At 47.3% G+C, this 15,410-nt stretch overlaps 5 protein-coding genes across 5 annotated transcripts; 4 read left to right on the plus strand and 1 right to left on the minus strand.

Moving 5' to 3' along the window:
- Positions 1–1,617: 1,617 nt before the first annotated feature.
- Positions 1,618–2,208, plus strand: Asppvi_009932 (uncharacterized protein; the record flags this gene model as incomplete). The annotated part of the gene is made up of 1 exon (XM_043305778.1): positions 1,618–2,208. One exon carries the CDS (start codon positions 1,618–1,620, stop codon positions 2,206–2,208), a length of 591 nt encoding a protein of 196 aa, XP_043161713.1.
- A 2,033-nt stretch (positions 2,209–4,241) lies between these two features.
- On the plus strand, positions 4,242–5,411 carry Asppvi_009933 (fungal specific transcription factor domain-containing protein; the record flags this gene model as incomplete). The annotated part of the gene is made up of 3 exons (XM_043305779.1): positions 4,242–4,583; positions 4,623–4,861; positions 4,913–5,411. 3 exons carry the CDS (start codon positions 4,242–4,244, stop codon positions 5,409–5,411), a joined length of 1,080 nt encoding a protein of 359 aa, XP_043161714.1.
- A 1,318-nt stretch (positions 5,412–6,729) lies between these two features.
- On the minus strand, positions 6,730–8,286 carry Asppvi_009934 (uncharacterized protein; the record flags this gene model as incomplete). Its single annotated transcript, XM_043305780.1, has 7 exons — positions 6,730–7,309; positions 7,365–7,425; positions 7,474–7,497; positions 7,568–7,658; positions 7,708–8,094; positions 8,170–8,197; positions 8,255–8,286. The coding sequence occupies 7 exons, from the start codon at positions 8,284–8,286 to the stop codon at positions 6,730–6,732; spliced, it is 1,203 nt and encodes a 400-aa protein (XP_043161715.1).
- A 513-nt stretch (positions 8,287–8,799) lies between these two features.
- Asppvi_009935 (uncharacterized protein) lies at positions 8,800–9,169 on the plus strand (the record flags this gene model as incomplete). The annotated part of the gene is made up of 3 exons (XM_043305781.1): positions 8,800–8,922; positions 8,986–9,033; positions 9,149–9,169. The coding sequence occupies 3 exons, from the start codon at positions 8,800–8,802 to the stop codon at positions 9,167–9,169; spliced, it is 192 nt and encodes a 63-aa protein (XP_043161716.1).
- A 3,194-nt stretch (positions 9,170–12,363) lies between these two features.
- Asppvi_009936 (uncharacterized protein) lies at positions 12,364–15,395 on the plus strand (the record flags this gene model as incomplete). The annotated part of the gene is made up of 5 exons (XM_043305782.1): positions 12,364–12,945; positions 13,009–14,454; positions 14,503–14,642; positions 14,706–14,889; positions 14,943–15,395. 5 exons carry the CDS (start codon positions 12,364–12,366, stop codon positions 15,393–15,395), a joined length of 2,805 nt encoding a protein of 934 aa, XP_043161717.1.
- Positions 15,396–15,410: the final 15 nt, after the last annotated feature.

A 15,410-nucleotide genomic window follows, 5' to 3' on the forward strand; every position in this document is an offset into this window, starting at 1 on the left:
GGGGGGTCGTGTTAATAATGTGTTAACGAAGAAAAAGTGTTACTGGGGATATTCTAGCGACTTAAAGTACCTATCTCGCGCACCTATACCTAGATACTTTATAGAAGCTGTTGTACTCAAAAAGAGGCGAGATTTGATTGGTCCGGACGAGAGACGGACTCTCGGATTCCATGGAAGCCGGAGAACACCGAGCGATCGGAACCAATTAACATAGATCAATTTCCGCCGCGGAGGCCGACCAACTAATATCATTTTATATAGATTTGGATCACAGCCTTCTCTCTCCATCATACTTCAACATATTTAAGTGAGCGTCCGCTTTGCAGTCGTTTTGAAATTATTAAGCCTCGTTGAAACTTTCCTATTGCCCAATCTATCCCGAATTCAAGGAATTTCTCTATCCGGCGTAAACATCTACATGCAAACGCCAATGTCCCAAGAAATCGAAAGACCTAATTCTTCACCGAAAGAGACGTTCGAGCCAAAATCACCAAATAATAATGAAGAGKATGTGGGAAACGATAAATATCCTACCGGAGTTCGACTCACTGTCATTGCGACATCGCTCTGTCTTGCAATATTGCTTGTCGCACTAGTTCGTTCTTCTCATTCATTTTGAAGATTTGAAGACTTCTTCTAATTCTTCTTGCTTTCTCCAGGATAATACAATAATTGCCACAGCTATTCCCAAGATTACTGACCACTTCAAAGCCCTTGGTGACATTGGTTGGTATGGTTCAGCCTACCTCTTGCCGACATGTTCCTTTCAACTCGTATTTGGCAAGTTCTATACATTTTTCCCAATCAAATGGGTGTTCCTTCTTGCTGTGGGACTTTTCGAAATCGGGTCAGCTGTGTGTGGTGCAGCGCCTACTTCGCAGTCGTTGATCGTTGGTCGAGCCATTGCTGGTTTGGGTTCAGCTGGCATATTTTCCGGCGCGTTCGTCATCATTTCTCTCACCGTCCCTCTTCATAAGCGTCCAATTTGTAAGTCATATTCCAAATCCCTTCCTTCCTTTTCAACAACATCCTTTTCATTCTCCCAGTAATGTATTGTGTTCCTTTACTGACACTCCAGTAGACAACGGCCTCATGGGATCGATGTATGGGATTGCTTCTGTTGCAGGTCCTCTTCTGGGGGGTGTATTTACAGACCATGTGTCGTGGAGATGGTGTTTTTATATCAATCTACCACTAGGAGCTCTTGTTATAGCTTCAATTGCCTTACTACTAGAGGCACCACAGTCGAATTCCGGTCGTCCATCCACTTTGAAGGGCAAGATGAACCAACTCGATATCCCTGGGATGATTATATTTATATCCGCCGTCGTCTGTCTCCTGTTAGCTCTCCAGTGGGGTGGAACACAGTATTCGTGGGCGAATGCACGCATAATTGCTCTATTCGTCATTTCTGGCGTCCTTACATCCATCTTTGTAGGGATACAAATTTGGAAAGGAGATTATGCCACAGTCCCACCTCGACTTATCCGCCAACGTTCAGTCGCGTTCGCTGCCGCCTATTCTTTCCTTCTCGGAGGATCCTTTTTCATAATCGTCTATTATATTCCGATTTGGTTCCAAGCCATTAAGGAAGTCTCTGCTACAAAGTCAGGTATTATGGCAATCCCATTGGTGCTATCCCTCGTGGTGTTCTCCTTTCTCTCCGGTGGCGCCACCACCGCTTTCGGTTACTATGTGCCGTTTATGTACTTCGGGCCAATTCTTTCTGCCATCGGCGCTGGACTATTGACTACATTTACCACATCCACCGGCCATCCCCAATGGATTGGCTACCAAGTCATTTATGGTGTGGGAATTGGAGCCGGTATGCAGATGCCCATGATTGCGTCCCAGACAGTCCTTAATGTGGATGACATCCCAGTGGGTACTTCCGTTATCATTTTTGCCCAGACTTTGGGAGGTGCATTGTTTGTATCGGTCGCACAAAATGTCTTCGGGAACTCTCTCGTGAAAGGTGTTCTGCAAGGATCGCCAGGTCTCGATCCCGGTTACGTGATGCAAGCGGGGGCCACCGACCTGGGGTGGATAATCCCTTCCCAGCATCTCCTGGCTGTCCAAAAAGCATATAATCATGCGTTGGCACAAACGTTCTATGTCTCTGTCGCTTTGAGCGCGCTCTCCATTGTTGGAGCGGCCGGAATGGAATGGAGGAGCGTTAAAGGGAAAAAGGAGGTGGCTCCGCCATGAACGTCATGCACGAGGAATCAACCAGTGTCGACTATATTAACCTCTCCAAAATGGTACACGGTCTACCTAGCGATTTATACATCGCTCGATTCGAACATAGGTTTTCATCTGTGATGAGGAGATGGACGGAACGGGCAATGCAGGAAGTCAAAAACTGAGCGTTATTGTCGGAGATAAGGAATTTGGATAACCCCTAAATAGAAGGATAATTATACCTTTCATCAAAACGGCTATTTTTGATACGAAAAGTTTGTTATGACACTGTTACTGGCCTCCCAACAATACCTCAATGTACCAGATCATTACGGTGTTTTGCTAGAGCCCTCAGCCGTAGAACAGGGCCGATTCCTCAGTGACCTAAATGCTCAAATAGTTGCCAGTTTTGCCTTCTCACTCCTGCGCCATCTTTTTTTTTAAGTTATATGCTGGTCAGAAAAGGTGAGAGAATTCGACTGTAGAAGCTTCTTAGGTAGAAATAGGGTAGACGGATACTCTTGGCAAGTTTCGTCGGAGCTATCGGCATCCGCGGAGACGAGATACATTTTCTCCGATCCCCTTCTGACAGAGAAGAGACATCCCCTATTCTGATGTAACTCACCCTCACCTCTTTGATTTCGCAAATTTGGCGATTTTCAGTCATAAAACACTAAAACTGAAGATGGAAGCCGAGAATCCCGCAAGTGCACAAGCTGCCATTGTCGCTCGATGGGCGGTAAAGTGGACCCTCTGCGTATACACAATTAATGGATAAAGCTAACTAGGAGCAGTGTGATCAATGCCATGTTAGAAAGGTAATATGATCTCAAATGGAAGGGGTTTCTTTCGTTGCCGCCATCCTCCTCCCGTAATATACTACAGTCTGATCCCATCTCATAGGTTCGCTGTGACAAGCTCTCTCCATGCTCGAACTGTCGCACATCAAGCATCCCCTGCCATTTCTCGCGTGTGAGGAGAAAGCGCAACGAACCCCGTCGACGCGCCTTAATCTCCGACGAATAGTATGGACCAATCATTTTCCGACTGGAGACTCGAATGAATGCCCTGTATACGATGTCATCTGACTTTCTACAGCGAGAAAAAGATCGATCTGCTCCAGGAGCGTCTTGGGGAAATAGAACATGTTCTCCACGGTCTCCGATCCAGTTCAAATCCGCCATCGCAATTACGTCAAACAACCTCCGTTTCAGAGCCGGAAACACCGTTCGCTACTAGGTATACCCACATTTCTCCACTCAATTCACGTGATGCAGATCCCTTGTTTGAAGGCGACTCGTCCATAACTGCACAGTCGGCCTCTGCGGCCGAGTTTGTGGATACGGCTCTTTCTACAAACCCAATACAGGCCCTCGGCCCAGAATTCAAGACAGCCCTCAAAACGCTCAAGGCAATCTGTAACATCCATGACAACCGATCAGTCTCACGAGATGTTCAATTCCCAAATCGACAACCTATGCCAGAGGCTGGCCTAAAGGGTCTACGACTACCCCCACTAGAGGTCGTGTTATCGGTTCTGCGCAGGATAAAAGGTGAGCTGCAGAAATCGTGCTCCTCTCATTTTCAAGCTAATGTCTGTAAAGTGAGAGCTCCATCATGTTTTTGGAGTGCTACTCCTCATGTATCTGTCGATTATTTCACCGATCTGTGCCGTGAAGTCTATTTCTGCACTGAAGACTACTCGAATGCAACTTTTATCCTTGTGAACGGAAAGCTTTACCATATTTTCCTTGAATACTCGTGTACGGTCGAGACTTTTCCTGACAAAGACGACTATAAGGAGTATTCTGAAATCTGCCGTAATAATTTGGAGACTGCCCTATCCAACCTCCCTTTGCTGATGCCCACAAAGAAAGAATCTATTGAGGCACTTATATTAGGAGTAACCGTGTCCCGTCCCCGTCTTTCTCTCGTTTCTCTACTAACATCTGGTTCAGGCTGTTCATGCTATTGAGGTATCGAAACCATCATTAGCCTGGACACTCACGTCAACAGCGGCACGGTTATGTCAATCTACAGGCTATCATCGTTCATCAACTATGCGATACGACAGTCCTGATTCGCGAGAAAGCAAGCTGCACCTTTTCTGGTCAATCTATATCCTCGATAAAGCCTTGTCTTTACGCCTTGGCCGGACATCAGCAATGCCCGACCACGACATATCCTTGCCTCATAAACCAAGTACAGGTCACGTTCCTGATCCATGGATAAGCATCTTCTTGAGGTGGATTGATGTTGCAAAGATCCAAGGCGAGGTTTATGATCGCCTCTTCAGCCCTGCTGCCCTATCTGAACCCGCGAGGGAACGAGCATCACATGCTGGTCGGCTGGCATCTAAAATGCAGCAGATTATCGCTGAATCATCCAAGGCATGCTTCCTCGTAAACACTGCGGTACTAACGTGTTAACTGAGGATCTAGACCGGGTTCGAATTTGATGAAAAGTCACCTTTCCTTTACATCATTCGGAAGTCTGATGAAGTCAATAACCTCGCTATCTTGACCCTAATATACCGAGCAACGCCTACTTCGGAAACTTGGCCCTTCGCATTTGTCGCGGAGTGCGTGGATTCTGCTCGAGCGGCTATGGACTCACATCATGAGTGCATGGCCCGATTGAAGCTAGTCAGCGACACACTTAAGTGTTCCTATGCTCATTGGTATTATTATTTCGCACGTGAATGGTAGTCTTATGCTTACATGTTTTGCAGGACAGTTCTTCAGACCCCATTTGTCCCTTTTATCGTCATATTTTGCCACGTCATTGACGCGTCCGACTTTGGCGATCTTCGGAGGTTAGAGGATTTCGTCCGGTCAATAGAATGCCTGTGTCCTTTGTCCCAGGCTGTTGCCAAACTGCACTATCTGTGCCAGACTCTTGTACTTCTCGCCCAGCTATATATCAAAGCAAAGGTGCAGGGCCAAGAAGACCAAACACTCCCCTTCGCCGGCCAGGAAGTTGGCAGATATCTGGCTTCCATTGGATTAGCACCACACTCACCCTACAAGGACTGCAATTCGCAACAGCAAATGGTAGATGCAGAAACGTCAACGATGGGACTTCCACGGGAAGGCTCCGACTACGATGACTCCGGAGCAATGTCTGAGAGAATGCAATTGGATACATGGTTCTCTGGAAATCTCTCCCTGATGGCGTTACTGGAGGACGATTTAGTGCAGCTTGATCCTGAGATACGGACATCATGGTAAGAGTAAGTCACCCATCCTCGATATCATACCGCCCGCGGCGAAGCTGCATTGGTCCCAACGTCGATCGCTTAGGAGTAGGCATTAAGGATAAGTACTAAGGTGATAGATAGTATTTCTCCTGGAAACAGACCCAGAACAGCTTGGATTTTTGGTTATTCATGCTTTAAGCCAAAGCACGTTGGGAACACAAGGGGTAAAAATGATGACATACACTGGGGCTTGAATGTGGTCTAGTCCTCAATTCATGTAGAATACATGCCAATCAAATATATGCATTAAGTCCATCTCTTCAGAGTAGACATTTTATCATTGGCTTCCTCCTAGCTCAAGTGCGACCGACATTCGCTCGATCGCGTTGTTCCAACACGTCACTGTCGAAGCCAGTTTGCTGAAGTGTCGAACACAAAAGAGAGGCGGGAAAAGTCACCCAAAACACGAAAAGCAAACCAATAAAACCTTAGGTGATGATGATTCCTTGGATTAATTCTCCTATATTCCAGCTGTTTTCATGAGTCAAGTAATGATATAAACGGCCTGCTATAATACATCCTCAGATGGTATCCTTGGTCTACCAAATATCGTAATACTCGTTACACACTCAATGCGACCAGAGAATCTCTGATTCTGCATTCTCCTGTCGCTCGAAAGTAGGTAGTTCACCCCGAAAGTACGCCGTTGTCTCGGCCTTCAGCTGACTCTCTTTGCTCCAAGGATACAGTCCTCCTTGACGATTCTGTTATCGTCAATGCCACCAGCCTGTCTGATGGCTGCTCCGCCAGCATGTCGTTACTGAGGCCTCTCAGGATTTGGCTCAGTTCAGTCTTATCGGGGGATAATGGTACACCCCAGCGTTTGAACAGAGTGCCGTTCGCTAGCTTTAAAATAATAAGCAATATAAACAAGACAACATGCTAAGCAATACCGAGTCAGTGATAATGCTGGATATTTTCCAGAGGAGGAGCTTACTGCTGCATACGCCGTAGCCACCTTGTCAAATGTGACTTTGCTAACCCACCAGGTGGCACTTGAGAAGCCGAATATAAGGATACATCCGATCAGACCCAGCCAGGCGGGAAAAGGCTGTATGGATTCAAAATTCATCCGAGAGCGAGTCCCTCGTACAAATCCTGGTTCATGTTGACTCAGGCCTGAGCCGCATTTTTCTACCCTGTGGTTGTTAGTAGAGGGCCCATTTGCGGAAGTTGAAAAGTCACTTGCCAATAGTAATAGCGCAAATAAGATAGACAAAGTGCTGCCCAGACAATCAAGCAGGATGTGCTCGTAGAGATAGACATGATTTGAATGACCTGGAGATGTGTCAGATATCCGCAGCTAGACGGGAAGATGAAGTGCAGCACACCTCAATTTGGGAATGGTGTAGGAATGGAACCCAATAAAAAGCCACCCATGAGAAGAGCAACGCAGCAGCAGGGACATGCGTTGTCTTGGTGAGACCACCTAGACATTCGATCCTTTCCTTTAACCACCATTTACCTGGCAGAGAGCTCACGATGCCGTACAGTGTGCGCGAGCTAGCGTAGAGCGATGTGTTCGCAGCGGAAAGCCCGCTCAGTATCAAACAACCGTTTATGAAGCCGGCTAGCTTTTTATGTCCTGCGTTCCAAGCCGCGATGACAGGTACGCTGTTCGAAGCTGGGGGTCGCTCGTCGATTGTGCGGGGATTGACCTGCGGTGCGCCAGGGATCGGCGATAGATGATCGTTCGTCCAATTCACCGTTAGGACTTCCCCAACTGTGCACATGATATAAACGAGGACGACGACATAGACTGTCCAGCGGGCTGGCCACCGCAGGGCACGATCATCTCGAGCCTCGAAGGCGGTCATGGAGACCAGCTCGATGCCTTGGAAACTGTATGCGACGAGTGGGATTGCGTAACTGAATTCGTCTCAGCTATATGGTAACCGGAGCTCGTTAATGACTTTTCTCTTACCAGACGGCCTGTGCATGGGTTAGAAACATAGGTGATTTGTTCTGGAATCCATCGGATATTGCTAGATGACGGTTACGATGATGAACAGAAGAGGGGAAATAGTACTCACATCCATCGCTGCCTCCGAGGTGCTCTGATTCCTAGTTAGTCAACCGATCTCCGATCCAGTGATACCTTCTACAATCCATCGAAGAATGACTCACCTTGGCCGGACAAGGCATAAAAGTAGATTGATACACCAAGGATAAAGCACAGCTTCAATACCCCACCTACCGTCTCAACGATGCCATAATACTGGAGAGTTCGTATCAGCCTATGCTGAGACTTCAAGCGGACAACTTACAAAAACTCCCGTCATATTCAGCCAAAAGAACAGCACAGGAGCGAGAAAATAAAATGCCAGTATCTGCCAAGTCAGACTTAACTCCCAGTATGTCGCCAGTTCGGCTACAGCGGCATTCTGCACCGCGAAGGCAGCCGCATACGCATACCAGTAGGCGAGGCCTATTACCCAGCCGAAATCAGGGTCCACAAACGTCCCTACATATGTGACGATAGCATTGGAGACGGGGAATTCTTGGGTTAGTTCGCCGATAGATTCGCTTACGGCAATAGAGATCAGACTCATGATCAGGATGGACAGGAGGAGACCCCAGGGACCCGCAATCGCCATAGCGGCGCCATTATTGCTGAAGACACCGGTTCCAATAACGGCGCTGAGAACGATGAACTGTTGATGGTCACAAAGTGATGCGCGGCGGTTAGCGGATTGACCACGTCAGCGTTGGGCGAGGATCTTCCTTACGAAGATTTGATAGCCGTGCAGGGTTTGTCTAAGAGGTCAGATTGGATGATTTGTCATTTGGCAGGCAGGAGAGGAAAACGCCTACTTGAGCTTTATTTGTTGATTGTGACCACTCATTGTGAGATCAAAGGTGCGTTTTGTCAACGTATGCAAGTAGATATGAAGGTGTCGAGCTCGTGAGACTGAAAATTGTAGTTATGATCGTTGACTGATGATGACAGGGCGAATCAGGTAAAAAGTCCTCCCGATTAAGTAGTCTCCTTTTTATTAGTATTATCTATGGTGGATTAGGAAGGGCCAATATGGCCCAACAATCCCATCGACCAGGGTTGTTGCGGCGCAGCCTTGCTACTGAGAGTCCCCATCCTAATGGGCCCGAAAATTAGAAAATGACATTCGACTGGTGTATTTCGGTGTGCGAACTGCATGATGCATCACTTCGGGAAGTCAAGCAATTATGCAGTGGTTGTTGTTTGCTATCAACATGTGCTGGATTCAGTCCAGGCTGCGATACTCCCTGCGATACTCCATATAAGTGGGGACTCTGAGCCTCGGCGTCTCGCACTCCTCACAATTGAGCTGATCAAGTCTACTCTTCTTGCTTTGATAATTTACAGAATTCTTTATAAGATGTCGGTTATTGAGAAGACGTATACTCTGCCACCAGCACCAACTGGTTACGTGGAGCGCAGCACCGACATTGAAGACTACATCAGGGAGCACTATGGGCCAGCCTTTCGCGTCAGTATTACAGTGAGTTATCTGAGCATGGTTTTGGTTTCTCCCGCTTCACTATAATGATGAGAATTGATCCAGCTGAGCCAAGATCGTTGGAAAATCACTACAGACATCGACCTGGACCAGGTAAGTAATGTCCTTACTATGATCTGTAGATATACAAAGAACAAGCTGAGTGGGAAGTGCAAACAGGTAGACTTGCGGTAGGCATCTTATTCAACCCTTTCAAGCATTTCACAAGGCAATTAAGATCAAGGAGTGACACATGGACAGGGACTTGACGAGAAAAATCATAGCACATGCCAAAGCGAGAAGAGCGACAGCTGGACGCCCTAAGGATGCTTGATTTGAGTTTGACGGGGCTGACACGATGACTGGTTGCCTCGCTTGGACTGTTGCCCTGTTGCCCTGTTGCCCTGTTGCCTGCCAACAAAGCAGTGCCGCCGCCAGTTGTCGTAGGACGAAACAGTCCTCGTATTTAAGCTTTCACGAGTCACATGTAAGAGGAAGGCGAAATAACGAAATCCTATCATTTTCCCCTTCTTGCTGGAAACCCAGATTCTCTAGCTCAGCTAAGACTGAAAGCGATCTTAGATCTCACAACTTGTCAGGGCCACCCGGATTATCTGAGAATCAAGTCAGGAGCGGCCACTTACCCGAAATAGGATGGCTCTCGGTATAATTGGCTTGTAATACCCATTTCCCTCATCCCAAGATTGGCACAGGCTGAGACAAAACATGTGTATATCAAGCAAAATACATGTCTTCTAGTCCATCGACGCCGTCGAGCTATTTACACAACAATGGCTACAGGTCCATGGGCTGAGTACTTTGCGTCTTTGACCCAAAATCAAAGGAAGAATGAAAATGTGCGAGACATGATGAAGCGGTTACGAGACCGGTCGAAAAGCGTCTTTGTCAGTAATGATGCTATCTCTGTTCGAATAACAGATGTCTATCAGGATGGTGAGCCGGTCGCAGACTTTATGACATGTGAGCGAGTAGTAAATCCAAGTCGCCAGGAGAGTGGGCACAAACCACATTGTACAAGAAGTCTGAAGAGATCACTCTTGTTCTACAGAATGATATCCCGGTCAAGTCGGATACCAGGATAATGTGAGTAATTTCTGCGTTTAGTGCGATTGGGGAACTGTCTAATTCCGATGGATGCACCAGATCAATATACTCAGAGAACTCGATCATGCCTTTGATGATCAGCGAGGATCTAATGGGAATCGTGATGTTGAAACACCATGTCCATCCCAGTTTTCTATCTGTTCTTCTCTCATTCGGGGAAGACATCCATATCTCAGAGGCTGCAAGCACCCATGCAATGGTTTCGCACATGGATACAGATGCATCCTTTTGTCAGTCGCCCTCATACGCGATCTCGGTGTCATAGCTTGAAGATCTACTGACAGAGGGCAGATGTCTCCTACCAACTGCACTATGTCGAGGAAAACCACCGGGAGGGACCTAATCCCTGGTCGTTTCGGCGCACTGGAATCTACCATCATCACATGCCTAAAAGGGACGTAATTATCTTGCTCCACCCTAACGAAACTAGCGTGCTTGATGTTCGATTGTTAGAGCTCCTTGGTCTCAAATCATCAATCAACTCGCGATCATCAGATCAAAGTAACCATTCTGTCAATTCCCTCTTGCGAAACCCAGCATCTCTCCACTCGTTGGTTATGTCCACGTTCTCTGGGAATTGGCGATGGTTTCTCCGCCACCTTGGTTATAGATTCGAACCTTATGTATGTAATTCAGCCAAAGGATCCCATACTGGTTATCCATCGGAAGACTACTTATTGAAACCAGTATAGAACGATCGGGCGTTCGGGATGACACCGGAGAAATTGACCCCTCAAGAGAGCTTCAATCATCTCGTCACCCTCCACAACCTGAATGACTGGGTCAACAAGGCACGGGCATCCTGCGAAGGTACTCTTGATCTCGTTTTGCGATTGAAGGATAGTTTCCACGAATGCAATGAGCACGAACCCAAAATAAGGTCATATATTCAAAGCTGCGATGGATTGACCCCCAGGATCAGGAACACTACCGATCTGGTAAATTCACCCCGGAAGCGTCGCACAGCTACAAATACTAACTGCCCAGCTTGGATTTACCCTCAACCTGCACAACCAACTGGAAACAGCGAAGATTGATCGGGAATTACGCGATATAACCGAGCAACTCCAGCTCGTTACGAGCGAGCTGAAAGACCTCCAGCGAGATAACATTGACGATAGTGCAGCAGTCAAGATAATAACGTTTATTTCGGCTGTTTATCTGCCCGGCTCGTTTATAGTCGTGCGTCTCCCATTGTCCTTGAACGCGCTGAACGTTGGGACTGACAGCGGGGGTAGGGCCTTTATGGCATGAACTTCTTCGTCTTTGATTCGGGAAAACAACAAATTGTAGTTGCTAAGGACTTTTGGGTCTTCGTAGCCACATGGCTACCCTTGACAGTCATCACGTGGCTCATGTATATTTTAATCATGTATCTTGATGCTTGGTGGAAACGGAGGCCGTTTTACCTGCTGAGGAGACCGCCAGGTCCTCCGGGGACCAGGAATTGACCCAGACGGTGGATGCGAAAAGGTACTGATAGAAAGAACAGATTACATGCTTCAAATGCAGTGTTTCAAGGTTGGGTGTAGAGTGAGGGTCATTTAGACTCCATGCTTTCAGGGCGCAGTAAAGGTAGGGATGTGGAAATTATTATTATTATTGTTATTTTTATTAAATATGGATGATTCTCATGACATAAAAATGACTCATACAAATTATAGTATCTACCTACACGCTGTTTGGTTACTCTTGATGTATGTGTGTAAGATGGTACAGAGCACCGCATAGCATCATGCATCGCATGACTTCGCCTCTGAAAGTGATGATTATGAGCGTGGCTGCACAGTTGTCAATAATATAATTATTATTTATGATTAATGTAGCTGTTCATCACGTGTACTACGGAGACATGGGCGCGCATGGAAATTTCAGCCTTACTGCCTAGATATGATGGAAGCTGGATGCCTTGTCTCTATTTTGCCCATTTGGGATCCCAGAAGCAATCCTGAATGTACTGGTCTTATACGACTCTTCCTATCACCAGCAAGTCGAGATATTTTTGGAGGCTCCTTGTCTAGAATCCTCCATGCGCCGCGTTCCTTTTTGTCCTTACCTGTCACGCGGGGTAACCATGAAGTACCTAGCTTACTGCCTGTGTAGGTCCCTTTAAACATGTTCTACCTTCTACAACTCTCCCAGAGTCAAGCCTTGTCGCGTCCTGCGCAGTCCTTGAAAACGGATTAAGCAAATTCTTTCCCTTCCCATTACTCACCGTCCCATATGCGATGCCCGATGAACGTTGCGACTTTATTTCGCCAACTACCACACATTCTGAATTATCAGAGTTGATAACACTATAGACAATGTTGATCAACAATGCCCAAGCAGGAATCCAAGAGGACCTCTATTTTTCAGCGTACGGCAGCAGAAATAATCCACGATCTCAACTCTATCACCAAGCGTCCCGATGACTTAAATCGTTGTTTCATCTGCAAACATGATCTCGAGAAGCTGTGGCAGGACAAGGAACGTATTCGAAGGCTCTTACCAGATTCGACAAAATCCGCTGTCATAGCTCTAGTGCAGAGGGAGCTGTTCGTGATTCTGTCCATACTTGTCCTGATTGGAGCAATATCGCAGGATTCCGATATCATGAAGAAATTGCTCAAGGACGGCAACACACTGCGCTACAAAGATGATGACATTCCCTTGTCGCTAGACCAAATCGCCGAGTTCCTCGACCCCCCACACGAAAGCCTGTTCCACGAGAAGCAATTCCGTTTCTGTCCATTTATCATCGACTGCCACCAGACTCAACAAGTGCATGATGTGCCCCAAAACTGGCGTCTGCCTTTTGATAAGGAAGAGGAGCTTGGATTAGGTTCGTTTGGTCAAGTCGACCTTATAAAAATAGCGCCGCGATGCTTCAAGGAAGTTGGGGGAGCTGAGTATCCCGAGGTAAGAACTATTTTCAATCTGAGTCAAAAGGTTGGTTGATACATGAGGTCTAAAGCACTGCAGTACCATCTTGTAGCTTGCAAGAAGTTTCACGTGCCACGAAAATCCCGCTCCGAATTGAAGAATCTGCAGATTCTTAAGGAGAGCTTGACAAAGCAGGACCGTATTATGCAACATCTTGCGACATTGCGCCACGGCGACGATTTCTACATCCTTTTCCCGTACGCTGAGCACCGTGACCTCTCTCTGTTTCTCCATGCCGGATTCTCCGCCAACAATGAGAAGATATACGATTTTAAGGAAGAATTCCCAGGTCTCGATCTCGTGAGCGCCGATCCTGCCGAGGTTTCCAAGCTGCTCCTTCGGCAATGCTGGGCTCTGTCGAACGCGATCAAATGGCTTCACAGCGGCATTGCCATCGAATCCACTACCAATGAGGTGTACTGTGCACACATGGACCTCAAACCCGAGAACATCTTAATTAGGCACGACAGAAACTCCAAAGTCGGCAAATGGATGATCTCTGATTTCGGGATCTCGATGACCCCAGAACAAGAACAGAAAAATACTAACTTTCTCACAGTCGGTGACTGGTATGATCATTTAACAGATCGTTCACGTCTACCAGGTAGTTCCCGCCCGGGGCGGGCGGAAGGGTCATACCAAGCGCCTGAAGCCACATCCAAAAGACGAGACGAAGTTGGACGCCAGGGCGACATCTGGTCTTTCGGCTGCATCTTCACTGAGGTCCTGGCCTGGGCCATTGGTAGGGACGCTGCTGTTGATGACTTAGCCAGTCTTCGCTCTCAGACGGGAGGCAATGATTGTTTCTTTCACGACGAGCATAGGGGCTTGGGGCGCAATCCAGCAACCTTTTGCGTGAAAAGTTCAGTGAACCGGTGGCTAGACGAGAAAATAAAGACTGGAGCCCAGCAAAACATTGTTGCGCCCTGCTGGGCAAGGGCCATCAGAATGATCATGATTGTGGACCCGAATCAAAGACCAGGCGCGTCAAAACTAGAAGCTATCATCAAACATGTGAAGGATCATAGTGAGAACCCCCAAAATCATATTGACAATGATTGCCCCCAGCCTCGCAATCCAAATTCCCTAATATTCTCATCATCACCATCTTTGCAAGCACTAACTCCTCCAACACCATTGCTCCTGACTCCTCCGTCATCCCCACCATCTCCATCTCCCACAAAATCAACCCTAGATCCTATCTCAGCTTCAGTGGAACATTCAAAGCTTCACAAGCTTAACGAATTGAAAGGGATTTCTGTTGCGGTGTCACAAGCTGAGACAAATGGTAAAACACTTGCAGCATACCTGAGTGAGAAGGATCTGCGCATATTTGAACTGGATGTCAGGACTTTTGACTGCAAACTCAAGCATGGTCCAATCTCTCTCAGATCAAGGAAATGGAAATTGGAGAATACAGGGGTGGCAATTAATGGATCCCACATTGCTTTCTGGGGATACTCTCCGCCCCAAGGCAGGAAACTGGTATGAGTCGAGCCCATCGCCCATTCGAGTGAAGCACTGACAATCTAGATGTTTCTTCGAACGTTGACCGATGCGCAACTGCATCTTTCAGACCCTGAGTATGATGATTTTCTCCTCAGCATTGCAGTCTCAACGGACGGCGTCTTCGCACTTGTTCACGTAAAAGACATTATCCTGCGACAAAGGGGGTAGGTGAATTTCATGGTTTTACGATTAGGCGTGACAAGAAGTAACAGTCATAATACTTCCAGTGCGAATCCCATCAAGCTCACCTTGCCGCAAGGAATTGACCAAACATTTACACACGCCACCTTCAACGACAACGGCAAGCTTTTATTTGCTTGGGCTTGTGGGAGAAAGGGCGAGTCGGTCTACGCATGGCGGTCAAACCCGGGGGAACCCTCAGGCGAGCCTCATTTTGCCAATCATTACCTGGTAGGTGGAGTGGCCATCAATTGCCCAAGAGAGCTCGGGCTGATTGAGTGAAGAAGCAGAGAAGCGGGGGTAGACCGCCCCATATTAGCATCATCCCGTATAACAGCGAGAATAAGTGTATCATCGCCAACCTTGACGACCGAGAATGGACTGCAACTGCAGTTTCTGCGAGCGACAATCCCTCAGTGGCCCCTGCTCACCTCCTTCGCAGTCAACAATTTAGGCTTCTTGTCACCGGTTGCGTCTCCCAAGACCGGTACTTTGTCGGTGTTTGGACCAGCAGGTTCCCGTTCCAAAATGACGCGATAGTCAGGTATCAGATCGTCGGTGATAGTACATCCGGTCTTCAGCTGAGCAATCGAGAATTCCTATCTCATGTCAGCATGTCCTGTACGTCATCTTCCCGGATCCGCATCTTCAGACCTGATCATAATGATGGCGCCACTGTGGTTATCTGCCATGAGAGTGGCAAAATAGAATTTGTCAAGTTCTCAGTGCCTCTGTGATTATAAATGAAGGGG

This window comes from Aspergillus pseudoviridinutans, assembly GCF_018340605.1.
Source record: "Aspergillus pseudoviridinutans IFM 55266 DNA, scaffold_7, whole genome shotgun sequence".
Taxonomy (NCBI): domain Eukaryota; kingdom Fungi; phylum Ascomycota; class Eurotiomycetes; order Eurotiales; family Aspergillaceae; genus Aspergillus; species Aspergillus pseudoviridinutans.